We start from the raw sequence: 24034 nt of genomic DNA on the forward strand, positions 1-24034 counted from the left end.
CCTGCAATGATGGAAATGGAAAAAGGTCCTTCAAAAGGACCTTCTTTAATCAAAATTCATCTTCTCAGATGGGGTAGCAGTGGTCAGCTACATCCCAAAGAAAGACAAAATCATCCATGTACTTTCCACTCAATTTCTTGATGATTCATTATCCAATGAAAGTCACAAGAAGCCCAACCTAATACTTGAATACAACTGTACCAAAGTTGGGGTGAAAATGCAGACAAGTTGGTAAGAGAATATTCTTGTGCCAGACGTACCTCAGGATAACCTCTGATATACTTTTCATGAACATGCTTGATAATGTAGCCTTGAATGCTTTTATAATTTGGATATCAAAAAGCAAAGCCACCAGAAAAATCGCAAATATCAATTCCTGTTGGAGTTTGAATCTGCGAGAAACTTTGTTGTGCACAACACTGCAGCTCATAGCACACCATCAACATTAAGGCAACAGCAGATTTAAAAGAGGGGACGATGCTCATACTGTCCCAGAAGCACAGATAGGAAAGTCAACAGTCTGCTGTGAATGCAAACGTTTTGTCAGCAAGACACACAGGAAGACCAGCACAACCATGACATGTGCTAAAGATTGTAGTGATGGCAACAAATGAACCTGTACCATTTGTTTTTGTTAAATTAGATAACTGGTTTTACATATTCTGTATACTGAACTATACTGTTTTACAGTATACTAGTTACATTCATGGTACAATATATTATTTTACATAAATATTGAACTGTAGGAGTATTGCAAATATATAATCAAATAGAAAAATGTACACTACCCCATATCATCAGATCTGAAAATGTACAAACTCTATTGTTAAAATTATGTATTCAAATCTGCAAGCACAAAAGTGTAAAATTGTATGAAGAACTAACTACTGTTGAAATAAACAAAATATTTGATATCAGCAATGCTTATTTAAGTTAAATATATTTTAAGACATCCAAAGAACCTAATCTGAGTAACCTTCCACAATAAGAGTTGAGAAATTTAAAAAAATAATGGTGACCATTAAGTTTGAAAGTTTGAAGTTTGAAAGTAAATAAGGCTAAAATGAAAGCATTGAAATGTGTTTAAAGGGAGCATAGTGAGGAATTAAACATTAAGATAAAGGATCACAATATACAAGAAATTAAAAAATTTTATTTCAATAATAAAATTTCAAAGGACTGAAATCAAAAGCAACCTGACACAAACGTGAAGAGCTTTCATGTAAACCAGAAGTCTGGTAGTACAGATCTCTATCAAATACATATCTTGCAATCAGAAAATATCCTCAAAAATATACATTTTGACTTTCGTAAGTAGATGTAACACTTTATAGTGTATAAGGACAGTAGGAAAAACAGAATCCAAAAGAATAGAAATCTTTGAAATGTGGTGTAACAGGACGATGTTGAAAATTGTATGGGTTAATAAAAATCAAAATGAGGACATTTTGAGGCAAAATGAAAAGAAGAGGTTTGTGGCAGAATCTCGTAAAGAGATGAACAAAGATGACGGAACATACATTAAGATATCCCTTTTTAATTTATTTGGTAATTGGGGAATTGGAATGGTAAAAACAGCAGAGGAAGACAAAGACTGTAATATATATATATATAAAGAAATAATCAAGGTTTTAGACTGTAGAGAATATTTTCAGATTAAACGATTAGCACACAACAAAATGAAATGGAAAATAGTATCAGTCAATAGCCAGATTACTCCAAAAAAATCCAATATTTTAGTTGAATGGTGGAAAATGTATAATAAATTACATAAAATACTTGTCTACATTTAGAAAACAAAACAATATGAAATAATATCCAACTTAAAACCAAACTGAATTGGCTCAAACTATAGCTATGTATTTGAGTATTTGAGTGTCACCTTTAATAACACTGCTACCATCACTGCTACTACTAGTGTCACTAATGGTTGTATATATTACTACTCTCATCTGTTGTCAGTTGTAAACTGTTCATGCTTCAGTACAGTATAGTTTCATTTTTTACAGTTTTGTTTTTCTAAACTGCCTTATTCAATAGAGGAAAAGTTACTGTACTAGAAATTTATTTGCGCTCTGGATCTTTTCAAGAAACGCATCAAATATTTGCAGAAAAATTTCCAAATGTTACAAAAAATTTCATCAATATTTTTTCATGAAAAATAAAAAATGTATAAGTAGTTAAAATCCTTTTAAGACAATTACAATATAAATAATTAATAAAGGATTTCCTGCCTGGGATGCAATGCTAGAAAGGTGGCAAAAGAAATGGGATGAGACTACATCTGGCTGCTGGACGTATGGGATCATCCCAGATGTACATAAGTGGATCTGTCGGGGTCATGGAGGTCAAATTTTGGCTCCCCCAGATGCTGACAGGCATGGAGCATTCAACACCTACCAATGCTGAGCAGAAAAAGAAAAGAAAATGTCAGGTACGTCTATTTTGACCTGGAAGACATGGTCAGGCTCACCTTTTTTGAGTGCTACAGGTGGGCAGAGGACAGACAGCAATTACTGGGGGGTTGACTACAGAAATTTGGTTGATGTACTTCTCTGCAGCAAAGAAACTGGAATACTGTTGCAGAAATGAGCAGGGCAATACTACAACAGAAGTTGAAGGATGAGAGAGAGGAACATAGATGGCAGAATATAAAATTTTTGATGTGCCATTTTCTACCGTCTTTATCAATCTTCTTTTTTTATGCTGCATATTATGTGACACTATATATATATACCCAAGGAGTCCTGCAAGTGTATAGCATGCTCTGAGTAACGCCAAAAGGCGGGTATTAGGGCATGTTGTAGAAGGGATTTTAATCAGTAAGAGCCTGACACTTGCTGACTGTAAGGGCAGGCGGCAGCTGGGAGAGCTTTCCATTCCTCCAATGAAAAAAGAAAATAAAGGATTTCCTTTAGACAACATTTTCATTAAAATTGACTTTAGCACTGTTGCAATTTTTGATATTTCTAATTGATTACATGAAAGAAAATCTAAACTACCATGATTTAAGTTTAAGTAAATCAGAGTGTATTGAAGCTAAAAAATTGTATGGATTCTTTACAGATGTAGAAAACTTAAAAATAATTATAACACAAAATACAACTGGCTGATCTTCAGTGTTAAACCTGTACAATACAAAAGATAATCATAATATGTTTCCACAATTTCTTAACAAACTTTATAAAAGAATCGTTTGAACGATTTCAAAAGCTACTTTGAATTTTTTATTTTTATTGCAGAATTCTCTGTCCATATTTTACCCAAGTTTATATAGTGGCCATTACAGTTAAGTTGTTTGACAAAGTACTGGTAAATATAGCTTTAAGTAAACTTTAAAAAGTCCATGAAGAATGTGGTTTACTACATTAATGACCTCCAACATACTGTGATATAATAGACTATCTGAAACATTAGCCTCAGGTATATGAGTGTGTAAACACAGAGAAAAGTAACCAAAATAACAAGACATATGATATGGAAAAATAAAATTAATCATTTTTAATAATTAATTCTTAATGAGTTCATTTATACTAGATAAGACTAATATTAACTATTTACTATATTTATTTATTTACTATTAACTAATAATAATCATTTATATTGAATATCAATAAAAAAACTCTAATTTTTGTAGACTTTTAAGATATCAGATTCACAAACCTACCTCTAAAGTGGTAGGATATGAAGATAAAAGTAGTTTAATTCTAGTAAGAAGAAAATTCCACATTTTTACTTCAACTTCTGTTTCTAATGCACAGTCTGGGTACATAAGGTCAGTGCACTGTTCCCTTTGTAACCAGTGATTTAGGTGATCTATGAAAAAAATTATAAGCTTTACATTAGCTAAATATTAAAATAATAAATACGATTTTCTTTATTTAAAATTTGTACTTACATATTTTTTTCCTGTTTAGCCTCCGGGAATCATCATCACTTCAGAGTATGATATGTATGAGTGTAAGTGAAGTGTAGTCTTGTACAGTCTCAAGTCGACAATTTCTGAGATGTGATTACTGAAATCCATCCATCAAAGAACCAGTATCCAAGATATAGTATTCAAATCCATATAAAAGTAACTACCTTTACTAGGATTTGAACGTTGGAACTATCGACTTCGAAATCAGCTGATTTGCAAAGACGCGTTCACCACTAGATCAACCCGGTGGGTTCACTTACATATTTTAACGTTCATATAAAAGCACATTATTATCAAAATGAAATTATATAAAATGTCCCTAAGAAGGTCTAAAGGTCATCTTAATTAGTACCTTAATAATCCAAAGTAAATGAGGTAGTCCTGTACTTTATCTTAATTTGTAGGGTACGTAATGCTACATTTACTTGATATGTAAATGATAAATCAATTATTATGAATTCATCAAATAAGGATTAAATTTTGTTTTATTTAATTCATCCTTTTCTAAACAGGATAAAATTCAATATTTTATTTATAATATTATCTTTTACAAAGCCACTTTTTAAACAGTTAATAGCTTTTTAAATTACACAGATTAAAAAGATAATTTGAAAAAAGAACAATCATGTAAAAAATAATATACAGTCAGAATAATTCTAACACATGCTACATTGTTATTTATTTTGTACTTATTTTATTTAAATATCTTCACATATTTGGTTTTAATGTACTTTATTGGGCTAACAGCTATGAAAATAAATATGGAAAAACTGCATATTTAACTTAAAAACTAAAGCGTCTTTTGATCCATCAAGAAAAATGCTAGAGGAGATCCTGTTTTTTTATCTGTGGAATAGCACATCTAATCCTTTCTGAAGTGATCTGCATAATTTAGTAAACATATTATAAAGTAAAAATGTTTAATATTTATAATAATAAAATATCAATTAAATAACAATTTGCAGAAATTCTGGTTATATGCAGATTTACTTAAAAAAAAAAAAGATCAAGAATTTTCCCAAATCTATACTATTATATTAAGAGGAAGAAAATGTTGCAAATAAAGAAAGAATAAAAACATTAAGAGAAGATGATAAATGCAAAGAGGAAGAAAATATTAAAACCAAAGAAAGACTAAAGAGATTAAGAGAGGATGATGATTATAAAGAGAGAGAAAATTTGAAAACTAAAGAACATGTACACAAATTAAAATCAGAAGAATTATATCAAATCAGAGTGATTGACAACATAAAAAAAAAACAAAATGATGATCAACTCCAACTTAGGAAGAATATTGTCTGACAACATCAGAGGAGCAACTAAGAGATAATAAATTTTTGTAATTTATTAAAGATTGGGCATGTATGCTTCAGTGTATATTTTGTTCTTGTGAGGGTCTATTTTTCAGTCACTGCGGTTAACTTTAATGTAGATAAAATTAAAAAGAAATTAACTAGAAATTCCAAAAATAATAAGATTCTAAATTATAATTTTCAGTTAATATAAAATAATCAGATGTTTAATGAATCTATTACATGTACACATATGTAATAATGCCTATTAAATTATATATACATATTTAAAAGTACATAAAATTTTATTTCACTAATAACTTCTAATTTTTTTTTCATATTTCTTTTTTTTATTGTTATTACTTAATTATTATTTATAGTAATTTTTTTTTTACAATCATGTTTATAATTATTAATAAATCAATATATTTAAATTAAAAAAAAAAGTTAAAAAAAAATAAATTAAAAAAAAAGACTGAGATGAAGTCTGATTTGAATCTATGTGTCTTCCCATTAGATCCAAATATTTCATTAATTTGGCTATAATTCTGGAACCAATGAAAATAAGTATCACATTAAAAAGCTCTCAATGAGAGCTTATTACTTCAATTAAGAAATTTTTTTTGGATTTTGGGCTTTTTTGGACACTTTTGTTTGGTTCACTCGACTGCAATCAAAAGGGGAGGTGCACAAATAGTCCTAAATTCAAAATTTCAACATCCTACGGCTAATCGTTTTTGAGTTATGCGAGTTATACGTATATCCGTACGTACAGACGTCATGCCGAAACTAGTGAAAATGGATTCAGGGATGGTCAAAATGGATATTTCTGTTGAAATCTGAAAACCGAAATTTTTCACGAACATAATACTAACTTTATTTTGTAAAAACTACCCAATCAATAGCAACCAAATTTTTACCCATTTTTCTCTGCATAACTGAGAAGGTTTTTGGATAGATATCATATCAAAAAATCTATAAAGAATATATATATGTAATAGTGGAGATTTGTCAGTTGAAGCACAAACTTTAATGAACTGAATTAATGAATTGTGAACTGTGACTGTATATCACTGCATGATCTGGGTTTGAACTGATTGATTATGAATATCTAAAAACCAATTTCTACATTTTTTGAAATTCCAATCAAGGGTTAAAATAGATTTTTAATTTTTTTTGAGACCATGTTATTTTTTTATTTCTCGGTAACAAATGAAAAGATCAACCAGATTTTTGGTAAGTGCAATAACCTTCACGTCAATAAACCAATTTCTAGATTTTTGAAATTTGACCTTGAAAGGGGTTGAAGAAAGGTAAAAAAAATGTTCAACAATGATTGTAAATTTTCCCAATCCTGCCTATAGTAAACAAGATATTCAGTAGATTTGGGTTTGCAAGTACTCTTCACATAAATATTTAAAAACCATTTTCGGGTTTTTTTTTTAATTCTGATTTTTTTAAGGGATGCAAAAGTATACGGAGCTGTGGGTTAACCAAGCCACTGCCACTGTTACTGTATATGTGACTAGCTGCACCTGCCTCCGGTTACTCCGGACCGCTACAGGAAACTCAAGTAAATATATAGTATAAGTGAAGCTGTGACAGGGAACTAGTTTACTATAAAACTAAATTTAAAAAAATATTTTACTGTGCTTTAAGAATAACATAATGCCTGATACTTTACTTCATTATTTTGTGTAATGTGAATGATGCTGTTATTTGAAGACCTAGTATGAAAATATCAGTTATTTCACTCCTGATAACTAATGTAAAGCAATACACAAAGCGGGTGTTTGAAATGTTTATAAAAAAATGTTTTACTGGTTCTAGTCAAATAAAGGAAGTTAAACTTCGTTTTTAGTCAAATTAAAACTACATATTAAAATAAAACTTAATACAGTTCCCAGTTAAGAGTAATTGCAACAAAAAGATACAAAGTTTATTTTAGTGTAACATTCCAATTCTTAAATAAACATATTTCAAATCACATATAAAATGAAAAGTACATTATGAAAGCAAATAGTGAGTCAATGTCACTGTCACTTCAAGATGTTATGAGAATATTAATAGCAATCAAGTGAAGAAGTTGCCAAATTTACAACTGCACATGCAGAATTTGTAGCAATACAATTTATTTATCAGAAATAGAAAGTTGCAATTAATAAATTTTACAATGACAAATGGCTGTTCACGTTAGAATATTTTAACCAAATGAACCTATATACTACTACAATGAGAATATATGTTTCGTACACTAAAAAATTTATGTCATTCAAATTTTACTTAACTTGTGATATGTACACACATATTCTAATAATTTTTTTCTTGTACCCATCTCTATCTCCAATCATTTGTTCTAGAACTAATTCCTTTTATACCACAATCTGCTTCTTACCTCCCTCAACCACCCCATACACTTATTTCTTTCTGATAAGTTAGATCATATTTGCTATGAAATTATTATTTTTTAAACAAAGTACTGATTAAACTTTTCTTCCTTTTTTACATTTTTAAAATGATACGTTTTTACATTTTTGGGCAAGAGTTAATTATTATCAAGCTTATCCCTACAAAAATATTTTCTTTACTAAAAATTCTCAAAGATTCGACAAATTTGTAGAAAAAAAATTTTTTCAAATGGATAAGTTCTTTTCATAGCTGACTTATTGAAAAATTATGTTTTATACGTATGGGCAATTCTCCAAATTATTATTGTTCTACAAAATTATATATGAGAAAGTTAATTAATAAGGAGTATTTCATAAATTTTTATCGATTATGCTACCTCAATTAAATATTCTTGAATTTTAATACATATGCAAATCTGCAATATTGTAAAATAAAATTTTTCAAATTACCATATTTTCCTGAATATGGGTTGAGGATTTTTCTACATTTTGTCCCATAAAATGGAAGGTCGACCGACCCATTTGCAGGGTCAACTTTGACCAAGCTTTTAAGTTGTTTTGTAGTTTATTTTTGTTTCTATCTTTGTGTCGGGAACTTATTACAGTTTACATTTGTAGTAATAACAACCTTCATTTATTTTTATTATTTATGATCAAGATATTGACTTTTTAAATTAGAATATAAGTAAATTTAAAACATAGCATTACATTTTCACATTTTTAAATAAAAGGGTTGATTAAATGAGACTATGTAAACAATGAATACTTTTAATTTCCCATTTTCCAGGAAACCATGTTTTTTTTATTTAAATTTTTTCTTCAAATAATTGTTAGTTAAACAAGTACGTGTAACATTATAAAATAGTATAATAAAAAGTATTATTATGTAATTATGTATAATAAATTTCAAAATTAATTTCTTATTAAAATCAACCTATTTAAGTCCATTAAATTTTGTTGTTTCTTAAAATTATACCAGATGGACATAGCTGTGAAAGGCGTTGTAAGTGTGGTTGTTAAAACTTTCGACAACTTCGCGGAAGCTGTTATGTGTTACTGGGGGGTATGAATGTTGGAGATTATTCAAGCTGTGGAGAAGTATGTATGGATATGGATGGTGACGGGAAGGTCACTGCTACCTTATAACTTAATCAAAAAAATAATAAATAAAAAAATAAAAAATAAATAAAAAAAATAAAAAAATTTAATTAAGGTGTTTAGATTTAGTGTTTTTTTGTATTTTGTATAATTGGGGTTAATATTTGTTGAAATATTACTGTGGTACATACTTCTTGATCTGGTCCGGACATGGGAGAAGGGTGGCCGGATCAAGAGGCATGACGTTGAAATGTCCAATGGGGTTAAAAAAAAAATAAAAAATAAAAAAAGCCTCAAAATATTCTGGAGGCTGGGGATGAAGCGTGGCGACGAGTAGGGCCCAGGGAGGTAGCCTTATTGCCTAGGGTGTTCTGGCTTCACTGGCAAGTGTAGTGGGGTCGGGGCTCCCCAATGATGGCATTAAGGACCCTCGGGTATGAGGTGAACGTGAGGGGGCAGCGGTACGCAGAAGGCGTGCCGGCTGCAAGTAGGTTAGGGACGGGGAGGGTAGCTCCATAGCGGAGGAGGGAGTTAGCTATCCGGAAGAGGTGGGGCTCGCTTCGATGAGGCTTTGGGGACCCCGGTGGGAGATCCTCCGGAAGGAGGCAGCTAGGGTGGGCAGAGACTGCTGCCACGGCACTGCAAGGCGACCATGCTATGTCTTAACAGGCGGAGGCTGGTTTCCTTGGGGTGCTTAACAAGTTAAAAAAAAAAAAAAAGATGGACATAGCTGGTTTTACATCTGTACTAACTATTTTTAAAATCTGTATTCATTTATTATTTTTTTTTAAATCAAATATAATTAAAGTATTAATCAATTGTTAATACTCAATTTTCTTTTATTACATATTCTAGGTAACAACAACATTATGATTTGCTTGACATGATGTCAATTTCTGATTTAAATTAATAAAACAGTCACAAAAATTAAGTTGTATGTATATACAAAATAATTTCCAAATATAAAATGTTCTGCAATATAAGAAGGCTATTCTATCCTTTCTACTTTTTACCACTGTCTACTGCATTCAGAATGTTTCATTTTATTACAGGTCCTGCATAATTTTAATAATTTATTTTTATCACCTTCTAAAATTAAATTTAATCCAATGTGATTTATTTATTTTCCTTCTACGAATAATGTCCAATAAAATAAATCTTTAATTCTTGCGAAAACTGTTTCGTATCTTTATTTATTTTTTTCACACTAAAACTCATTTCAAAATCCAGAATTCTAATATTATAAAGGGTTCTTATTTTATTTTTTTAATGATAAAGCATCACTCTTATAAAGAAATTGCTTGAACAAACAACAACAAAATTAAAGATGAGTACAAAAAGATTTCACTAACCAAATTTGTTTGTATTGACACACAAATAGTTGACATATATTTTGATCTTTGAAAGTCAAAGGTCAAAATAGAATGACCGATTTCAAATAGAGATTTTGACGATACCACAATTTCAATATGGCTTAAATATGCACCAAACAACTTTTTGAGGATAGTTGTGAATGTTTCAGATCTCTCTATGGTGAATTCCTTATTGATAAAACACAAAATAAACCAAAAATAACTATCCAAGCTTGAATTCCAGTCTTAGAAAAAGTCTTTCTTTTAGATACTCTCAAAGAAAAATTCACAGTTATTTAAATCTGGACTGAAAGCCAGCCAAAATAAACAAATAAATTTTTGGTGTTCCAAGCAACCAAGATCTGTTTTAAAAACACCTAACACAACATTAGCAGTTTAAGAGGTTGTGCCATTTTACATATACCACAGAATTATCAAAATGGAGTTTAAATGCTACAAATTTGAGGGAAAAATTATCTTTAGCATACTCATACAGAATAAAAAGTTTAATGAAAAAATACTTGTCCATACAATCTACATAACTGAATAGATCAACCCAGGTAGTAACTTGAATTCTTTTTCATGGACATGCCCTTTTCCTCAATACCAGATATTTTATTTATTTATAAATCCATCTCAAAATAAAGTTACTTTGGAAAGATTATGAAGTGAAGTAATTTTGTGAGGATAAAATAAGAGATAAAAATATGAAATCCTTAAAACTGGAAACAAGATCTCTTAAGAATGTTTTTCTTGTTGTTTTGAATGACAACAATATTATGGCACGAAGTGCCATAATATTTCCTGGAAACTAACAGATCTGCTAAAGGTTGCTTAGTAGTTTTTAACAGCTTATTTTGTAGGCTTATCCTACAAAATGATTTATGGATAAAAAAAATTTCAATCCTTTAAATTTTGACTTTTTTGGAGGAGTAGGCATTGAATTACAAATTTTTATACAAATTGTAGTTTTTTAACTTTATGCCAACTTCAGAAAGTAGAAATTTTAGGAACAATTAAAAAAAAAAATTATTTAAGTGTTTTGAACAGTTTTTTAGTTCTCACCTGTTATATTATTTTATTTTACTTACTATAAAAAATATATTCTTTAACAGGCTCCATAACAGACACTTGTTGTTTCCATAGCCAATTATTAATTGTTATGTGGTGGCATAAGGGTAATAAGAGATTTACTGTCATCAGTTGCAAGAAAAATAAAAAAGACTGACTAGTATGAAACACTTAACTACAAAGAGTTAATAATTTTTACTTTCCCATCTGGATAGTGCTGTATCTCTAGAAGGGAAAGTTTTGGAATCGATCAAATTTGGGTATGTGCGGTTTTCACTGGATCTTGATGTTTTGACACCTAAGGAACCCAAAGAACCAGATGGAAATTTTCTGGATGTTTAATGTACGAGTGTTTGGTTTGACCTCTAAATCAACTTACATCTCCAGAACTATAGGATTGACTTTGACCAAATGGTCAGATTATTTCTATATATGGGGCCTTAATGCCAATAAATTTTCAACCTAAAAGGTCAAGGGAATGACGCTGTTGAGCAAGGTCACCCTCAATATCTTGAGATTTAGTCTAATTAAGATCATATTTTTCTTAGGCACATTTGTTAACAATTAAAAAATAACAATATTTGAAAAAAATCTACCCCAAAAAATGCTATTTTAGTCTTCTGCTATGTTGTGACATCACAGGTGAGCGGTAGAATTAAATAAATGAATAATATTTAAAGTGTAAAAAAGCAACTCAGTTTCGCTGGGTCTCAAACCCGACTACCTGGTTGATTTGATACCTACAGCATTAAGCCTCAAGGCTACACCAGTCTGCCAACCATACAAGCGAAATTTGTTCAATGTTAAGTTATGAAATTACATTTGTTTAATTAGTGCCGGCCGTCGCAGCTAATACCACCACCACCCACACGAATTAAATACGGTATGCACGTGCTTTAATTAGAATCATTGAATTACATAAATGAACAAATATTATATTAAAATAAAATGATAAATATTTTAAATAGAAACAACCTTCAGTCATCAGCTTTTTAATTTACTTTACAAATTTGTCAACTCTTTGTGTGTCACCCTATAATAAAAAAAAATCATCACACTTATAAATAAATTATTACGAGTAACAAGAAAAAATAAAAAGATGAAAGAACATAAAACTTAACTTTTGCTTTATTAAGGATACAAAAAGCGAAAATATAAGAAATACAAAAAATAAAACATAGCAAAACTAAAAAAGGTACTTAATGGTAAAAGTAATGAGATAATTGAAGGAAATAAGAAACATAAAAACTAAAAATAAAACATATGAAATCAAGTATTGAAAATAATTTAATAGGAACTGAATATAGGTAAAAAGGGACAAGGTTCAAAATAAAATGAAAAATATAAAAACAGGAAGTGAATTAGGATCAAGGATTGAAAAAACGGTAGACTAACATATTAAACATAATAACAACTTATACAACCTTGTCCCATACTGAAGACACGCAAGAAAGCAAGTAGTCTTTCATCGACTGGTTCGGAACCACAGCGAAGTGTAAAATCAGCGGCGGTTGGTAAACCTAATTTAGCTAATAACTGAGTACGAAGAGGTTGTAATGTGTCAGATTTTGATATTCCTAATCGCAGTTTAACACTATCATGTTCATTTCCAGGATAAATAAATCCATTATGAACTAAAAGATCAGCATTTGAACGGGCACCGTATAATATAAATACTTGTTCACCAGCATTGAAGTCTCTCCATGCCATACATTCACTACGATCTGCGTTTAAGTTGAAATCAGTTGACAGCTTTTTTTAAAAAAAAAAGAAAACAAAAAAGTAATAATTATTATCACAACACATTTAAAAAATTTCAGCATATCTTTATGAAAATAATGTTACAGAAGATTAATAGGAAGATATTGGTTTAATTTTTTCAGAAAATTTAAATAAGAAATAATATTATCAAAGTGGATTATAAGTTTAAAAATATCGCAAACCACATGCTTCTGGCCAAACAGTAGTATATGTGAATCATATAAATTTTCTTGGGATGGTTGATTAAATTCCTTGTAATACTATCAAATCTAACTATTTTACTTTGAATCATATAAATCAAACACTAAGCTTAATTTTGTTGTTAAATATTTATTATGTCTTTATACTGTATATTTCTGTCTGGAATACAATAATGTAATGTCAAAAATTCAGAAAGAGTTTTTAAAAAAGTTACAAAAATGGGTCATCAAATCTTGGTTTGGTATTGAGGAAAAATGGATTACACAATGCAGCAGAAAATATTCATTAACTCCCAAAATGTTAGATGTGCCAGTTGTGCCCAGACTCAGAATGTCTTCTCAGAAAAATATGGTAAGGATGCATCAAACAAGTCCTCCATCAAGTGGTTGTATGACAAGTTTCAAGAGACAGCAAATGTGGCAGATGGACCAAAAGTGCTAACACCAGACAAGTTGATCAACGTGCAAGCTGCATATTCGGTTAGTCCCAAGAAATCTGTGCAACATCTATCTCACCAGTCAGGACTCTCTATTAGTAGTGTCCACACAGCATTGGGCAAGTGTTTAAAGATGCATCCACACAGAATTTGTGTTGTTAGCGACACAAAATTACATCCAGACAATGGAAAATGTGTAGCTTTCAGTGAGCAGTTCATGTCATTTGTAATGCCAGATGGGGAAGTGTACCCTATAACTGATTTTGGTCTGATGAGGTATGGCACCACCTTGAAGAATACATGACTGCACAGAATTCATGCATTTGGTGTACAGAAAATCCAATCAGCTGCAAGGGCAAAAAGTAAGTAATTGGTGTGCAATGTCATGTATGTGAATCTTCATTACACATTTGGGGAATGTAATGATATATCTTCAATTATTTGGGGAATTATACCCATTTTTCTTTTTAATTTATAATTTTGTATACTGTAATGCTACTCTGATGAACATTTCTCTACAATTTCGTTTAACCCATCCAGGCAAATTCTGGTGAAATTTTTTTAATGTTATCCATGGAATAGGAAACATATCATTCTTGACATGATCTATATTATAGTTTAAAAATAAAGTACTCATTTATTAATTTATCTTTAACTTTAGTATTTTCATTAATATTTTCACCATTACTTCTAATGTATAATTTACAATTTTTGTAAACTATTTTTTATGCATTTAAGTGTTAATGATCTTCTTGAAATCCGTTTTTCAAATACTTTGTTAAGATAACCCACATTATGAGTTTTAAACAATTTGTTTCTTACTTTTAATATACTTGTAAAACAGATATTTGAACTGAAAACAGTATTAAAGACATTACATGGAAATTCATATATAGTTAAAAGTATGTAGAATTTTGACTGGATTTGAATCCATATATTTTAACATTATAAACAGTTGTTGTGCAATTGTAGTTACCACTCAAGTGACACTCAAAAAAAAAAATCTGATGTGGACACTACATGACTTCCTTGTATGCCTATTAAATTGCATATACACTTTTTTTTTTTTTAATGAAAATTACATAAAATTTTGTTTTATTAATAACTTCTGATATTTTTTATTGTAAAGATTCTCTTTTACAATCAGAGGTTAATAATTATTAATAAATCGATCAAAAAAGAAGTTAAAAAAAAAAGTTGATGAAGTCTGATTTGAACCGATGTGCCTTTCCCTGTAAGATCCAAATATATTAATCAAAATTTTATTTGGCTATAACTCTGGAACCAATGAAAATATGTACCTCTTATGAGATACTGTTGGAAGCCAGTGAAGGCTTATTACTGCAGTTAAAAAGAAGTCCAAAATCCAGATTTTTTTTTGGACACTTTTGGTTCAGTCGATTGCAATCAAAAGGGGAGGTGCACAACTAGATGTTACAACAGTCCTAAATATAAAATTTCAACATAGTCCTACGGCTAATCATTTTTTGAGTTTTGCGAGATACATACATACGTATGTATGTATGTACAGGCGTCCCGCCGAAACTAGTCAAAATGAATTCAGGGATGGTCAAAATGGATATTTCTGTTCAAATCTGAAAATAAAAATTTTTCACGATCACAATACTTCCTTTACTTTGTATAAGGAAGAAAAAAATTGAAATGAATTTTATAGACTATTTGATAATATTTATGAGATGCATATTATAATTATATATTCTTATATAGAGTGCCCCATTATGATACAACACATTTTAAATACAAACATCTGGAGATGCAATAATAAGTTTTAATGCAATCTGTGGTGAATACATACATGATAAAACAAATATTATTAAGTGAATTGTAAACAAAAATGCTAGTAGTATTTGAATTTTACTCATTAATTCTCATTAAATGATATAGAAAGCTTTCTCCAGAAATAAACACTTGTTTCCAGTAACTTTATAAAATAAGCATCTGTTTCCTTCCATTATTATATACCACATAATAAATAAAACAAAATTTATTATAATAATAATTACACAATAAACAAAACTAGAAATGAATTCTTAATAACACTGATGAGGAAACTTACAGGTTTGACTTCTACAAAATGATTATATTATTATTTTATATCTTAATAGCAGTATTTATAAGAAGTGTTAAATTACAATATTAAAATGAATAAACTATTCTCAAAGGATCTTTAAAATTTATTTTATTTCTTTTTGGGTCAGTTGAGTGGCAAGTACTGTTGCTCAATAATTTTTATTATAGCTGATTACGATGTAGAAATTAACCAAAATGTAGCACAACAATAATGTATTATAATTTAAATCAAATCAAGAGTCATTTCAGTACTGAAGAATATTTAAAATCAATCCTTTAAAATAAATAAAAACATAATACCAACTTACTAAAATTGTTTTATTATAATACAATTTTATACAGTTTTATTATATGTACAAAACAATTGTTCAAAACTACAAACTATCAGTCTAGGGACTGTCTACATGACTTTTACATTTCACACAATTCTAATGACACTTTCTAAATTTAAAAAAATTCTTTGTAAAACATGAAGAGATACCAAAAAACCATAATGTGTTTAATGTAGGATGTATGAGATTGTAATAAACTGCTGTATTTAATTTTTTTTTAATTTCTGCTCCTCTGCTGAAATGATGCCCTAATGAAATTCTGGGAAAGTAAATTAAGGGGCAAATTTAGTGATTTCTTATGGTTTTTGGCTGGAAAAAGTTTTAAAAAAGGGTCCCAGTTTTAAATGGGTCCCAGATATCTATCACCATTATTTTATACAAAATAGATGTAATAAACAAAAAATTGAGTTGAAAAAAAACAGGTTTTTAGCTTTGGTGTAAAATAACTTTGTTAAATTGTCAATAAACAAATAAAATTTATTGGTTAAATTGTTAGAGAATTTAATTCTGAGAAAATTGATGTAAATATAAAAAATAAATAATAGTGTAAGAAAATAATGCGTTCTTTAATGCAGAACAATATGAAGCAGTAAGGAAAATATTGAATTACAATTTTAGAATAAAACGAACAGATTTCTATTGGATAAAAATGATAAAAACAAACTAAACTTTTAAAACTATATAAAATAGCATAAATTATTCTTATGTTACCTCAACTGTTCAAAATGCCCACCATCAACCTGAAAACACATTTCAGCACAGTGAGTTACAGATGAGATAGCATTTTTTGGTTGTTTTTGATTTCTTCAACGGTTCAAGTGATTCTTTGAAATATTTCATTTGCATCTTCTGAGAAATGCCATTTAAGTTTACAAATCACGAATATGCCAACATTCATTTCATCTATGATTTTTGTAATGGCAATGCTACACGAGCTGTTGAACAATATTGAAAGATATATTAGGGTATTGAAACAATATCCTAATATGAAAAAATATTAGGAAAAGAGATTTCCAGATTGAAAAATTCCTAACCATAAAGTATTTGCAGATACTCACCAACAGCTAAGAGAAAGCAAAACATTTAATTTAACATCTGAATGGAAAACAAATGTTAATGAGCAGATTGTACGTATGACAGAGCGAAGTCCAACTACTAGTACTCAGATTATCTGCACGTTTGGGGATTCCATGCAACAGTATATGGTGGACATTACATAATGAAGGTCTCTATCTATATCACCCTCAACCAGTTTAATATCTTTAAGACGGTAAATAAAATTTGCGAGTGAATTATTGGCAACGGTTATTACAAAACAACATGCTTCCAACTGCTGATATTATTTACTGATGAAACAACATTTACGCAAGATGGGATAAACAATACAAGAAACAATTTTTTTTTGGAAACATGATAATCCTCATGAAATAATCAAAACTAATTTCCAGCACCATTTTTCATTAAATGCCTGTCAGTACATTAAATGAGCAGCCTAAATGAGCTTTCGGTACTTTTACAGAATGTTCCACTTAATACAAAAACTGATATGTATTTCCAACACGATGGTGGGCCAACTCATTTTTATGGTCCTATTATTCATTATCAGAATGAAACATTTCCTAACCGCTGGATTGGTCAAGTTCAGACCTTAAGTGTGACCAGCTAGATCAGCTGAAATGAATCCTTTTGATTTCTTTTTGTGAGGATATATGAAAACGTTGTGTATGTAAAAAGAACAGAAATGCAAATAAACTTTTTACAAAGAATCATGTGAACCAATGAATAAATCAAAAACAACTCAAGAATGCTAGAAAATGCTATCTCATCTGTAACTCTCCATGCTGAAATGTGTTTTCAGGTTAATGACAGAGGCCGATGCTAAAAAACGGCTGATGGACCACTGGCAAGAGGAATGGAATAAGGCCGTAACAGGAGCATGGACAAGGAGGCTGATCCCGGACTTGGGCCTGTGGGTCAGACGCAAACACAGGGAGGTGGATTACTTTCTCACACATTCTGTTTGGACATGGGGAGTTCGGGATGTACCCACATAGATTCAAGAAGAGGCGAACTCCGAGATGTCTATACTGCGGACAGGAGGACATGCCTGAGCACACCTTTTATGAATGTGACAGAGGGCTGAGGTGCGTCGCAGGTACGGAACGGAGGGCCTCATGCCTGAGACAACGGTGGCCTATATGCTCAAGGGGGAGAGAGAATGGGAAGAGGTCAGGAGGATGGTGGGTAGCATCCTGAAGACCAAAGAAGTGGCAGGAAGAGAATGGGGCGAAGATTAGGAGCCGGGTGTATGCAATGTCCCTTGGCACAGCAGTAGAATTAGTGTGTATCTTAAAATATCGTTTTCTCATCTAGTTTGTTGTATATTTGTACTGGTTATACCTGAATGTTATTTTGTTTTGTGCCTGCATGACAATAGTCAATGCTTGGAAGAAGTTAGTACTTACTGTTATTTTCCAACAGTGTGACCACTCTTATCTGATTTGGTTTCTGTATTGTACAAGATTTAACTAGTATTAGGGAGCTCACTGCATTTTTCATCTTGTCACTTATGTAGATGTTTTTAATTTTTGTTGTTTGCTTGTTTCTTCGTATTAATTATACCTCGATGTCATTACATAGTGCGCCTGTGAGACAATAGTCATTGTTCCAGTAGAATTTAAGGCTTAATGTTCATTTTCATACACTGTGCTGCTATTATTTGATTTCAATAACAATGATGTCTATATGGTTCTATGGTTCAACTGGTATTAGGGAATTAGTGTATTTTTTCTTTAGCTATATGGATGATCCTCATTTTATTGCTGCTTGCTGGTACTAATTATAGCTAGATGTTAATGTGTATTGTTTCTGCGTGGCAGTAGCCAATATCTAGAAGAGTTAATGCTTAATTTTATTTTTCATGCTATGTGACTGGTTTTATTTGATTTGTTTATGACAATGGATGGTATCGGTATCGTGCAATGGTTTAATTAGTTTTAGGAACTTACTGTATTTCATCCTGTTGTTTACGTAGACAATTCTCATTTGTTGTTTCTGTTTATTTGCAATACTTGTAGCTGGATGATTAGAGTACTGTGCTGACGTGGCAATAGCCAAGGCCCTGGAAGACTTAATTAATTAATGTTATTCATCACAGTCTAAAACTGCTTTTATCTGACAATGGTATCTGTATCGGCAACAGGTTAGCTGGTATAAGGAATTCATCACATTTCTCATCTTGTTGATTATATGGATGAATCTCATTTTTGTAGTGTTATTTGTCTACTTGTGCTAATTGCATGTGTATTGTACTTGCGAGGATATAGTTATGTCCTGGAGAATTTTTTTGCGTAATATGATTTTTCATATTCAGTTCTGCTTTTACTTTTTTTTTCTGTGAGTGTAATGGTTCCTGTATAGTGTAATGGTCAACTAGCATTAGGAATTTATGCATTCTTCATTTGCTGCTTAAATAGCTGATACCTTTGATTTTTTGTTTGTTTTTTTAAATGGCTCTTGGCAAACAGGCAGGAAGGACGCATCTCGAAGGGCTAACAGTATGGAGATGGCAACAGCTCGTCCAAGCTGATACTGGGTTAAAAAAAAGGGGGGCGAATCGTGGTCGCCGTGTAGGGCCAGGGAGGCAGCTGGGTTGTCTAGGATGCTTTGGTCCGTACACACACAAGAGTGGACGGATCGGGGTACTTCCGATGATGACATCTGGGACCCTCAAGGTTTGAGAGGGAAGGACGTGGCGGTTTGCCGGCTGCGCGCAAGGCGTAGCCGGCAACCTAGAGTAGGGACGGGAAGGGTAGCCTCTCAGCGGAGGGGTGCAGTGGTCGTCCAGAAGGGAGGGCTACTGCATCTTGATGAAACTGAGAGGACCCCGATGGGAGGCCACAAAGAAGAAGGCAAGTCAGGGGGCAGTCGACTCCCACGACACTCCGACATTCCTGCGCATAGCCTAACGGCGGAGGCCGGGGGTGTTTAACAAGAAAAAAAAAAGGTTAATGACAGAAATTTTGAAAAGTTGATGTAATATTAGAATAACTTATGCTATTTTATTTGGTTTAAAAAAAAAACTGTTCATTTAATCTAAAACTAAATCAGTATTTTCCATATTGAAACTCAACTCAATAGTTTATTACACCATATTTCGTAGAAAATAAAGACGATGAAGTTCTGGGACCCATTTTTAAAAAAATTTCAGGTCAAAAACCATAAGAAACCACTAAATTGGCCCCTTAATTTACCTTCCCGAAATTTCAGTAGGGCTTCATTTCAGGGGGAGAAGCAGAAATCAGGGCGAAATATTTCACTAGCAAAGCGTTTTCGGACCTGTTTATATGAACTTTTTTCATTATTTTAATGAAACAAACCTTCCTAAGAAGTTCAATAGAATCCTCCCGGTAATTCTATATACAGAGTGTATCACAAAGTTCTCCCGGGACTTTCATAACCAATTCTAATCGTGAAAATAATGGAAAAAGTTCATATAAATATATCTCCTAAAATTCTTCGTTTGCTAGTGAAAGAATTTCGCTCGGATTCCAGCTATCTCGGTTAAATGAGGTCGTATTGAAATATTAAGGACGTTAATTAAGGAACAGAATTAGTGATTTCTTATGGTTTTAGACCCGAAAATCGAATAAAATAAGCCTCAAAACCGTAACTGAAGGAGTTTTTGAGAAATCTGGTGTTGAAAACCAATAAATTGAGGTAAAAAACTCCGTTTTTAGTTTGACGTACAATAACTTTGTTAAATGGGTAATAAACGCATAAAACTTTTAAACAAAACTTAAAGAGAATTAAATCCTGAACAAAATGGTTTACGTAAGTTGAATAAAAAAAACAAAAACAAAAATTTTAAAAATTCGAATTTTATTTAAAAGCAGTACATTAATATATTAGTCAGAAAAGCACTTATTTAATGTAAACAAAGATCCAATTCGGTTTTGGTGATGTGAAAAGTTTGTAAAAACATTATTTACTGTTAAAAATTGATGTTAAAAAAAAAATGGAAATTACACAATTGTAAAATAAAAATTACTTAGATAATCATTTTTTTTATCTACGACAGAAATATAACAAATTATTTGAAAGATTATTATTTCAATGTTGAAAATAAAATAACAATAGCTGATCAAAAATGCGCAATACTGTATTAGTGTTTAAATCATTTTGTAAGGTACATCAAGTATATCGGTAATGTGAACTGTACAGTCGTTAGCGAAAGTTTTCTGTGAATTATAGTTTGAACGTGATCGGTTTGCCATTGAAGTAATGCCGTACTTATTTACAACAGAGGAATACGCTGATATAGTATTCATTTTGGGTGTGTGTAATGGTCTAGAGCTGCTGCACTAGAATATGAAATACGTTTTTCGAATCGCAGGATTCCAGATCCCAAAACAATCAGCACGACTTTTCGCAATCTTCGGGAAACAGGAACACTACCTACTATTTGTGCTAGCTGTGAACTATCTGTTCAACACGACGTTGTTATTGATAAGATTACTATTGATGCAGTCCATGCGTCAGTATCCGGCAACTTTGTAAGCGGATCGGAGTTTCGCATTCGTTAGTTTGGAGGATATTTAATCAAAACAACTTTTATCCTTATCATAAACAGCCATCTATACCCAGGAGACGGTCCGCTTCGCTTGGAGTTTGCAAATGGTGGAATACAAATCGACAACTCAACAAACTTTTTTTGTTTACCAACGAGGAAAATTTCACTCTAGATTGTGTCAACAACTTACGCAATGGACATAGTTGGGTAACAGAAGTAAATTCTCATGAAACGATGGAAGGCGATTTTCAACACCGATTTAGCGTCAATGTATGGTGCGGCCTTCTTCACAATCAGGTGTTTGGACCGTTGATAATACCTGGTCGCTTTAATGATGAGGTCTACTTGTACTTTCTTCAAGAATAATTGCCGCAGCAGCTTGAAAATGTTCCTCTAGCGCTGAGACGAAAAGTATACTTCCAACAGGATGGCGCGCCTCCTCGCTTTTCTTGCGTCGTTTCCGCTCACTTAAATCATTTCCCTGAGAAATGGATGGAGGTCCACATTCTTGTCTAACAAGATCGGCTGATCTAACATCTTTAGATTTTTGCGTCTGGGAATGGATGAAAAATATTGTATACAAAACAAAAATATGTTGTCGTGAGGAATTAATTGTCCGCATTATGGATGCGGCTGAGAAACTTAAGGACAGTACTGAAAAATTGAGCAATAAAAGCAGTAGAAGCGTGCCAAGAAATGTATTAAAAATGGCGGGGTCGTTTTTGAACATTTACTATAAACTGGTACGTGTATAATGCACTTTAGTGTACTGTTTCTAAACAAAATTTGAATTTTTCTCATTTTTCTTTATTTTGTTCAACTTACAGCAATTTTGTAACAAAGTTATCACCCATCTAACAAAGTTATCGTACGTCAAACATAAAAAAAACAGAGGTTTTTTACCCCACAATTTATTAGTTTTCATCCCAGATTTCTCAAAAACTCCTTCAGTTACGGTTCTAGAACCTATTTTATTTGATTTTTTAGGTCAAAGACCAAAAGAAATCACTAATTCTGCCCCTTAATTAACGTCCTAAAAATTTCAGTACGACCTCATTTCACCGGGGAAGCTGAAATCTTTCACTAGCCGAAAACTCGCAACTAAGTATTTTACAGCGAGTGGAATGACGATTTTCCAGATGTCCAACAATCCAGATTGCCTACATCCGTACTAAACAATTGAAAACTGATATACTACTTAAAAAAAATACTATTCAAACAAAGCTTTGTTTCAATAGGAAATGTATTTTTATTTTATAAAAATATTATTATTTTATAGTTTTTATAGTTATTAGTTTTATTTTTTATTTTTATTAGTTTTTTAAATTGACTTTTATTTAAATTCATACAGCCCAAAACATAAGTAATTAAAGCCTCTGTTAAACTAATTATAAAATTAATTTCTGAAACGACTGTGTTGGAAACACATTTTGGTCAAGTATGAATTATGATGTAATTATGTTTGTTTTTATTCTGCTGTAAAGAAGATCAAAACAAATGAAATAATTATTGTATTCTCTGCCTTATTTAAGTTTCATAAGTTTACGCAAGATATTATTTGTTTTTCATTACATTACATTTATATATCGAATATGTTTCTAATTTTACTGTAATCCATTTATTTTTTAATATTTTCGTCTAAGTGTATACCCATTGTCTAATGGGTAGACACATTGTCTAATAGAGTGATATATTCAGGACGTATGATAAACCTTTTATAATTTTCCAATTATTCAGATTTTTGATGATTGAGATTCAGCCATGATTTTCTGGTTAATCCAGAAAATTTGGTGTTCCATTATGTGCGCGTGTGAGTATAGGTATAAAATAATTAAACAAAATATAATTAAGTAATTTAAATTTCAATCAAGAGTAGAAATGTCATTTTTTCTACATAATTTGTTTTTTTGTTTAAATTACGTCCAAATATCAAGAGGTATATAGTTTACATTCATATTTCTAAGACCAACAAGCGTGAAAAAATAGTTAAGATTCACCGAAACAGGCAACGCTAGTTGTATGTACCATGAGCTAATCCATATACTACGTTACGTACTGGAACTATAACAAATAGTACAAAACCCACAAATCCTTTTATTAACATGGACGAGAATGATTATCATTTTTTAAAGACTGCAGATGAGAAGTTGACGAAAACCAGAATTATACCTATTTTTACCTACAATAAAATTACATGCGAGTTACAAAGTAAATTTTTCTACAAAAATACATGGTTAATGGGAAACTTTGAAAAAAATGGCTCAATTTCATTTCATTCGCGTAGAAGTAAGACAAAAAATTTAATCTTGGATAAAAAGGAAAATTATAATGGTGAACATTTTTCCAGTGTAGTAATTTCTATTCTGATACTGCAACTTCATTGTATACTTGTTAGAATAGTAACCTATTTAAACAAAACTTTATTGCCAAAAATTAATAAATTTAATTTTAACAACTGTAGTATTCATGTTTAACTTATAAAGCGCTTGGAACAGAGCCTA

General features: G+C 31.0%; 1 protein-coding gene across 1 annotated transcript in view; it reads right to left on the bottom strand.

Annotated features, from left to right (window-relative positions):
- The window catches only part of Setd3 (SET domain containing 3), a 250971-nt gene that overhangs the window by 2873 nt on the left and 224064 nt on the right, over window positions 1-24034 (bottom strand). The window contains exons 8-9 of the mRNA XM_075377812.1: window positions 12565-12892; window positions 3668-3816 (exon numbers count right to left, since the gene is read on the bottom strand). Coding sequence (XP_075233927.1) covers window positions 3668-3816; window positions 12565-12892 — 477 coding nt within the window. The remainder of the gene's footprint in view (window positions 1-3667; window positions 3817-12564; window positions 12893-24034) is intronic.

Source organism: Lycorma delicatula, chromosome 10, assembly GCF_047948215.1.
Source record: "Lycorma delicatula isolate Av1 chromosome 10, ASM4794821v1, whole genome shotgun sequence".
Taxonomy (NCBI): domain Eukaryota; kingdom Metazoa; phylum Arthropoda; class Insecta; order Hemiptera; family Fulgoridae; genus Lycorma; species Lycorma delicatula.